Below are 9,437 nucleotides of genomic sequence, written 5' to 3'. Positions count from 1 at the left end.
TTTATTTGAATTTTTTGTTTGATCTAGGAAGTGAAGTGTAATTTATGTAAGTCTAGAGGGAAAGTGAGATTCAAATCAAACTATAAAAGAGTTTTTTTTAATTAATCCTTAAATTAATCAAGATAGTTAAGCCCATTCAAATCAATAACTTATAACTTAGGTACCATATTTTTCTTGCTCCTTTAATTTTTTTAATTTGTTTAATTCTATTTTGATTAGGATTATGATTTGTATTTGGACCAATTTATTATGAACCTAATGGGTCACGTATATTAAGAATTATTAGTAATAAATTAAAGTAAAATAATTAATCAAGTGAGACTTAATTATGAATAAGTTTTAGAAATTGAGGTTCATAATGTAATTTATAAAGAGAATTACAATACTAAATTTAAAAAAATCAAGTAGAGATTTGATTGCATAAATTTCTAAGACTAATTTGGAATAACATGTGTGATATTTTCCAAGGATTAAGGTGATATTTCTTATTAATAGGGTTGTCAGGCTATCCTATAAATATAATATTATGCTTTGTATTTTTCTGATGATAACTTATCATAATATTTTTCTTTATACATACTTTAGACATCATATACACCTATACATGTAGGTAGAATAAAGAAAATAAAGAGCTAGCACTTAAGACATAACAATCCAATCCCTTTCTTTTAAAAATATTTTAGAAGATTTCTGATATAGTAGTTTGTGTGGATTACTATTAGAAGCTGAATAATTGAACAACTTGTGATTTGTGATAACTTAATATTGAAGAATTGGTCAAATCCAAAAAGAAGATCTAATATTCAAATAATCTTTGCACAAACTTTAAACGATCTTAGATTGTTTAATGGGATCCTTGAGAATTCCAGAAAATTTTAAAATTATTTTTTTTTGTTGCATTTATGTACTTTAAGAAACCTAATATAAACTCTTATGAGCCATCATAGAGTTAAAAAAATATCTCTTTCAATTGCATATCATCTCTTACATCTTCCCTATAAATATATACAACACAATTTTAAAGGCTTTCCTACTACTTTTGTGTTAATTTAAGCTTTATAAGGTTTTTTATCTCATATGTAAGACTTGTTTTATGGGTTCTCATGGAGTTCAAACCCATTAGCTTTAATCTACCAATTATCTTTCTCTGCATCTTTGCACATCATATACATATATAGTATAAGATTGTAAATCAATACTAAAAATTGCTTGAATTTTGGAAATTGTGTTTTTATAATATCAACAATAATTTTTACATGTCAAAATGGTGGTGGTGGTACGAGGGAAGATGACAAAGGCAAAACGAAAATCATCTACACTTGATGTTGTTATTATAATAGTATTTGCAGAAGTGATTTCGATAACAATAATGTTAATGAAAGAGATAGTTAGGTGGATGTGGAGATTGTGAGAATTACCATTAACGGTACAAACACATGTATCCATGCATATTTATATTTGAAAAGTAAATTTTTAATAAGTGTATTGAAACTTAAATTTATATAGTTAATCTCTTTTCTTGCATCTATCAATTTGAATAACCAGTAATGTTTTTATTATTATTATTAGATATGCAATACATGTGCATATACTCAATTTTAAATGATTTTTATTTTTTCATAAAAATGTTTTAGAAAGATTGCAATTTCAAAATTATATTTTAAGAAAATGAAAAGAAAAACAATAAAAATAGATTTAGCCCAAAGATATAAATTATTAGTAGATTTATTATTGTTTTTTATTGTTTAAAGATAAGAGGTGGAGTGACAGGTTGCCACGTATCACGTCATAGTGTAATAAAAGTATAAGGCTTACGATTTTGTGGCGGCGATGTAATTATTTGACAGCTAAAAAATAGAAGAGCAAGAACCTTTCTGATTTCCAAACCCCAAATAATACATATAAATTTAGAGGCATAGGGAACCCTCTCGATGCGTGACTGATTGTTGGTTATCTCAATATTCCAATTCCCAGACCTCTTATCCACCGACGCTATCGCCGCCGCTGCCGCTGCCGCTGCCGCCACCACCACCGCTAGCATGGTCAGTTTATCTCTTCCTCGCCAGCGTCGATCACAGAATCCGACTCCTTTTTATCACTATTGCTCACTAATTTATACTGTTTTGTAGACTAGTAGAGGAGGAGGAGTTCCCGGAGGAGTAGGCAGAGACCGATTTCGAAGAGAATTTACTTCTTCTCGATTCGAATCGAGTAATAGTAACGGTAAGAGAGGGAATAACCCGCCGTCGAGGCATCTATGGGTGGGGAATTTATCTCACAGTATAGAAGAGACCGATTTGACAGATGAATTCCTGCAATTCGGAGACCTGGATAGCGTTGCATTTCAGCCGGGACGCAGCTATGCTTTTGTTAATTTTAACAAGGAAGAGGATGCGATTGCGGCCATCAAGTCTCTCCAGGGTTATCCTCTCGCCGGCAACCCTCTTAGGATTGAGTTTGCTAAGGCGGTTAGTTTTTGCCACTTTTGTTCTCCTTTTTATTTTCTAGATTTCAGATTCCTTGGAATTCTGCTCTGCTTTTGTATTTGTGCTAGGTGGGTTGTTTTCATGCTCTAATTAAGAAGGACTAAACTCCTCCTCCAGATTAATTAGTTTTCACCATCCAAACAAAGCTGAGTTTAAATTAGATTAGATGTAAGTAAGGCTTGAATTGCTTCAAGATCACTATTAAAATTGATGGGCAAAGGCTTAGGATTTGTAGTTTTTCTGTAAAATAAATCAAGAAGAAGAAGAAGAAAAATTCATGGCTGAAAGAAAGATTTGATAAATAAGGTGAAAAAATTCTCCAAACAGAGAGAGAGGTAGTACTATAAGACAAACAATCAGGAAGGAACCACCAGGCACAATTACAAACAAAGAATGTTCCATTTTGCACATTTCTCTGCAGCTTTCCATCACTAGCAGATAAGGTTCCATTCCAATTTTCATGCTCCATTGCTGTGGCTTGAAGTGGGATCCTGTATTCAATTAAAGCACAAACACATAGTCTATTGATCATCGCACTTCTGATAATTGATATCCATAAATTGTTATATTAATTAATTCAATGACTTATCATAACACATGGCTAATGAGTTTCATGTCAGTTAAAAAGAGTCTTTGCTTTTCCAATCCAACAGTTTCACTTGCTTATCTTGAGTCGAAAGTATACCATCCTAGAAGATCATTGAGCTCGTTTTTCATTTGGCATCAGGGGATCCTCCACACTGTTAGTTATCAACTATAAAACCAGCTTTGTAGCTTTTCACCTGCACATGAGGGTCTTTGCAGATATAGCAAACCTTTAGTCCAAGCTGACAGCCATCCAATTTTGAGTTCTGTGCTTGCTGGATCTGGTAATATGAACATGATATTCGGGGACCAGTCTTCTTAAAATACCTTTATTAATGCTTCAGGGAGGATGGTGAAGTTAAAATTTCTGAAATTGGGATTAAGAACATATGAATTCGGTGATTCAATAACAATTAATGGTTGTTCACTCAATTCTCCAAGTTCATTCCTCTCCTCTCCAGATGTCTATTACAGCAGCTAGAACAGGCTGAACAGCAACAATCAAAAGGAAAAATTTATCTGATGGCCTTGCCAAATACTTGAAAATAAGATAACATGAGGGAAGCAGAATCTAATGAAACAGTCTCATTGTCTTGCACTAATACATGGGGATGTTTCATGGATTTATCCCAGTTTGCAATCTTCATGCACGGCCTTCATAAGACCGGTTTATAGGCGGTAAGATAACAGATGATAATTAAAAATAATATTCTCACATGGGGCATTCAAATTCACATCAATTAATAACAGTCATGCTCTGTGCAACTGTGTGGCAACTTTTCGACCTATATTGAGAACAATCTGTGTGAGTCTACACAACGCAGTGGAGTTTGCTTTGTTTAAAATGCCCAGACTCAAGGGGTTGCATGTTTCATGATTTTGGTAAAGTCACAAACTGCGAACCATTTCTCTCCATGCCTCATTTAACCGAGTAAAATTCGATTCCCAGAGTAGCCCAACAGCAATTATGATGTGATATTAACCAAAAGCCTAGCAGAACATTATAGCGGGTAGCTGTAATCTCTTTCCCCGCTTATTTGTCTGCTCGCATTGCTCATCCTCGTAGCAGTTGACTTCTTGTAAGTAAAAAAAGAATTGAGTATACCAAATTTTTAGTCCAGGAGCTTAGTCTTTCAATAACTGGTTAGCTTCTTCCCTAAATCAATTACGTATCTGATGTTTATGAAAATTGGTTTTGCTTGTCAATCATCCGAGACCCATCTCCTGATGCTAGAATTCTTTTGATCAGATTACGTTTTCTGGGATAGATGGGTGTCTGGATCTCATAAAGGTTAATTATGGACGAGTATATTGTTCTCATTTCTTTCTCTTTACTTTTTCCGATGATGCATTTACCAATGCTGTGCTTGATGATTAATTCATGAAAGCTTAGTTGCTTTAAACCTATCAATTTACTTTTTATTGAATTCCAACTGGAAATTAAAATAACATGACTAGTTAAAAAAAGGACTGGTTCCAACACATCTTGATGAGATTCTTATCTCAGGACAAGTCATCAACACCATCACATGATGAAGATTACTTGCAACGGCGAGATGAACAACGCCTTACATTAAGGGGATCCCCTTTCTTGCAGAGGGACTCTAGAGTGCGTAATGCTAGCCCCGAATCTTTTTACCCTGATAAATCCAAGATGAGCGATAATAGTGCAGAACCTAGTGAGGTATTATGGATAGGTTTTCCAGCTTTACTAAAGGTGGATGAAATGATCTTACGGAAGGCTTTTTCACCATTTGGTGAGATTGAAAAGATCACTGTATTTCCAGGTCGTAGTTATGCTTTTGTGAGGTTCACAAATCTAACATCAGCTTGCAGGGCAAAAGAAACTCTTCAGGGGAAATTATTTGGCAACCCTCGTGTGCATATTTGTTTTGCCAAGAATGAAGCTGGGTCTTCAAATAGTGGAAGGACCCCGCTCTCTCCGCATTACAAGCCAAACAGTCGCCAAGGAGGCCCTGAGAACTTCTGGCAGGATAGGAATTTTGGGAGCACAGCTACAGATCCCAGTATCAGATCTCCTCGTTTCAACTCAGATTTGGATCCTGCGGATTCTGATGTCTATGGCCTTAACAGGAAGGGAACCTTGCACCAGGTTGGAAACGGTGCATTTGATAACTGGAGGTTTGGAGAAGAACTAGGACCACCACCAGATGTGTATGAACGACATGGTAGTCCTACAAGAGGGAGGGATGCCCACTTCCATGAATTTGCTAAAAAAAATCCTCAGAAAGGTCCCTTTTATGAAGAACCATGGGATTTACCAGAAGATTCCTATCTGTATCATGAAGCCAAGAAGTTGAAGACAGGCTCCTTTCCTCCTGACAAGGAACTTCCAGAGTATCCTTACTCTGATTTAGAACAGGAAAGAAGGGCTTTCCCTAGGGCATTTTCTGATTTTCCGCAACCAGAGGCTTTTGATAAGAACCTGGAGGCTGGACCTTTTGGATACACACCAATCCAAGACCGGCCAATCAATTTATCACTTCCTCATGGAGAAAGGAGTGACCCCTGGAAAGTATCTTATGACAATTTCCAGGCTGGCTCTGGTTCTCTGCCCACAAATCGCACTGAGAGGAAAAGATTCACCCCTGAACCAGAACCATCCTCTTTGAAGTTATGGAAATGGGAAGGGACTATAGCAAAGGGAGGGACTCCTGTCTGTCATGCTCGCTGCTTTCCCGTGGGAAAAGCGCTAGACTTTATGTTGTAAGTAGTAAATAACCCTTCTCTTCAAGCTTTCACTTATGCACAGATTAGCTTTGATATCAGCCAAGTGGCTACTTCATTCTTGCCCACTTGTTCTATTTGTAGTGATTATGATGCAAATTACATTGCATCTTTAAGTCTTGAAATCCTCTGCCCTTGTCTCATAATTTTCAGTTATTGATCTATGAGCCCACAGTAAAAAAATCAACATGTTTTTTTCTACCCAACCAGATTTGGTTCAACTACTGTAATGTCTGCTACTAGGCAGATTTTGAAACTTACGAGGCAGAATTTTTCCTGATATCAAATTATTTTCATGGATATCATCTGACTATGAACTTAATCTGATGGTGCAATTCGTCATATTGATGTTTCAATATATTTGTTACATGACTCTTTTCAAAACTTTATGTAAAGATAATATATCTCCAAGAGATGTTCTAAAACCGCACACGTGCAGTTTTTGTGGGGACACAAAATGCACTTTTGTGATAATTGACAATTTCATCATGTAGCTCAGTTATTTTTCCACCTGCTCAGTGAACTTGTGTTCTGATTTACTGTGTAACATTGACATTGATTCTGCAGGCCTGATTTCCTGGATTGCACTGCAAGAACTGGTCTAGACATGCTTGCAAAACACTACTATCAAGCAGCTTCTGCTTGGGTTGTATTCTTTGTCCCTGCTAGTGATGCAGATATGGGATACTACAATGAACTCATGCACTATCTGGAGGAGAAGCAGCGTGCAGCAGTTGCTAAATTGGATGATAAGACCACCTTGTTTCTTGTACCTCCATCTGATTTCTCAGAGAAAGTACTGAGAGTACCTGGCAAATTGAGCATATCTGGTGTTATTTTGAGGTTAGAGAATTCTGGTTCAAATCTTGGGCCTGTTCACCATCCAAATGAAAAAAGGGATGTGAATATACTGCCATTTCATAGGGATCCATCGTATCCAAAGCCACCAACACATTCAGGTCAGTTTCCTGCAATGGTGTCCTTTTCAGATTTGAGTAGATCAGGAGGTGATCCAGCTTTCCTAGGGAATGTGGCTTCAACAGCTCCACCTGTGGCATTTTCGGGTCCGGCCCATCCTGCTGGAAGTATATCTGATTCCTACAATGAGAGTAGGCATCATTATCCTCTCCAACAGCAGAACTCCACATTGAGGCCCAACTGGTCTCCTCACCATTCGCAGAGCATTGTTTCTGGTAATAGAAGTGTACCATCACAAGCATCCAATACTGCTGTTGATCCTGTTATTCCAGAGCATCACTCAGTCCTGCCAAGGACAATGCAAGAAAATGGCCCTGCACATTTTGCAAGTGGAATGTCAACCAATCCAGTGTCTGGAAACAGCAAGTCGACCTTTCAGGAAACCAAGCCTTCTGTTCCAGTGTCTTTGCCTATTGCAGGTTTGCAACCACAACAACTTGCACAATTAGCATCATCTCTTCTAGGGCAGCAGAGGCTATTGGGTAATAATTCAAATGGATCCGCTAGTGAGGATTTTAAGCGGACAGTGAATCAGTCTGGCAACCAAGTTGGAATAGCACAGGCACTTGGTTTGCACAAAAATCAAGTGGGCTCTGAGATGCTGACATCTCCGTTTAGTCAATTACAACAGATGCAACAGCAGCAGGTATCAAATGTGCCTACTTCAGTGCCACCCCCAGTTAGAAAAGAGCTTCAGCCAGGGGCTCAGGGTAATCCACGGATGGAAAGTGCTGGCACACAAGAGGAAGCAGATGGAGATCCTCAAAAGCGTCTGCAAGCAACATTACAGCTCGCAGCAGCTCTTCTTCAGCAAATACAACAAGGGAAAGGAACTTGAGTGGTGCCTGATTATGTCGATTCCTTCACTACCATGTGAGTGAAGTAGGTAAAATAGCTTTTCGTCAGATGATGCTACAGAATGTCTCAGTAGTAGCACTATTAACCAAAAAAGTATTGCTGCAATTGAGTAATGCCAGTGCTGTATTCTGCTATATTTTGTGTGGCGATGATATGCTGCTTTATGTCTCCTTTCTTTGTTGACTTGATCGGAAGAGTGAGGACTTGTAGCTGCATCAGGGCTCCAGGAAATACCAAGCTCTTATGCAGGTCCATTAAAACTAGATCCATGATTCATCTTTAGTCCTTTTTTCCCCCCAGTTGAATAGAAGAACTATATTAGATCTATGCATCTGGTTTGGAATATATCATTGCACAGCTAATCTATTCTAAACTTCAAGTGGAAAATTTCAAGTAATTCCACTGATGTTTGTTGCTTAGTCGTGCAAAAATGCTGTGGAAGAAACTAGTTTCGGCAAAAATGCTCTTTGTTAAGCAGGCTATGTAATGAAAGCCTTAGAAGAGCTGGTTAATGGACATGCTTCTCGCTTTTTAAGCCCTTTAATCTTGTGGAGTTCTTTCAATTTTGGTACTTGAAGGCTGGTCGGAGAGCTGCAGCTCCGCCAAAGATTTATTATGGTGTGTGGTTAAGTTTCCCACAATTTGATTAATTAATTACCAATGTACAATAATTAGTGTTAGATTCAGTGTTGTACTGATGACTATAAGAGTAATGGTGTCCTCAATTTGAGGATTAAAAGTAAATGATGCCTGCTGTTTTTATCAAATTATATGTTGCAGCAAACTGGTGTGCGATCTGTGGAGACTGAGGCTGATCATGTAAAATCGAGTTTAAAAGTAAATGTCCATGGCACATAACATAAGAAAATAGTGAAATTTCAATGATAAAGAGACAGGCGAGTTGCATAACTTGATAAAAAAAAAAATTAAAAAAATCTTTTGCTAGTTTGGAAATAACTCAAGTAATATGATAAATATATAACTTGGATAATAAAAAATGAGTCAATTTAAGTTAATCTGTAAAATTTATTATTGAAGTTACGAGATTCGAATAATTTGATAGAAAATAAATTAAAAAAATCATAAAATAACTTTTTTAAAAATAATATCAAACGATGAAATCAAAAAAGAAAATATGCAAAAAAAAAAAGATGTCTACTTGCATTAACTTTTCAAGTTTATGATCCAGGTTATTAGACCAGAAGCACCAAACATGAAAAAATTATGAAATCTAATTCCTAACCAATCAAATATCGAAAGATGAAAACAAATAAATCATGCAAAAAGATCTAAAATAAAAAATAGCAATTAAAAAAATGAGAGTTAAAATTGAAATAAAAAATAATTTAGGCAAAGACAATTTTTTTAATGGAGGGTTAAATTGAAAACAAAAAAATTTTAAAAAAAAACAATAAAAAAAAATGATGACCAAATTAAAAAAAAAATTCAACATAAACTTGGATTGAATGATGAAATCGAAAACCATCAAAACTTTTACAAAAAACCTAAAAAAAATTAAAAATTAAAAGAAGAATGATGAAATTGGAAAAACATATATATGATAATTTAGAATTGAATGATTAAATCGAAAATAAATAAAACTTTAACAAAAAGACCAAGAAAAAAATTAGAAAAAAAAATAAGTACTAGAGTTGAAATATCAAGATCAAAGAGAACAAACTGCCCAGTTGCTATTGACGCCACACCGGGAGAGAGAGAAAAAGGAAGAAAAAAGTCAATCGATGACAAACCACCTCACTACCACCAATGCTGCACTGAGAG

The 9,437-nt window shown here is 36.0% G+C and overlaps 1 protein-coding gene across 1 annotated transcript; it reads left to right on the top strand.

The window, feature by feature from the left end:
• Positions 1 to 1,823: 1,823 nt before the first annotated feature.
• Positions 1,824 to 8,199, top strand: LOC133681763 (flowering time control protein FPA). Its single transcript, XM_062104892.1, has 4 exons — positions 1,824 to 2,042; positions 2,130 to 2,468; positions 4,579 to 5,798; positions 6,387 to 8,199. Exons 1-4 carry the CDS (start codon positions 2,040 to 2,042, stop codon positions 7,633 to 7,635), a joined length of 2,811 nt encoding a protein of 936 aa, XP_061960876.1. The 5' UTR covers positions 1,824 to 2,039; the 3' UTR covers positions 7,636 to 8,199.
• The last annotated feature ends 1,238 nt before the right edge of the window (positions 8,200 to 9,437 follow it).

Source organism: Populus nigra, chromosome 2 (assembly GCF_951802175.1).
Source record: "Populus nigra chromosome 2, ddPopNigr1.1, whole genome shotgun sequence".
NCBI lineage: Eukaryota > Viridiplantae > Streptophyta > Magnoliopsida > Malpighiales > Salicaceae > Populus > Populus nigra.
The sequence above is the reverse complement of the archived record's forward strand: the minus strand, read 5'-3'. Positions and strand labels throughout refer to the sequence as shown.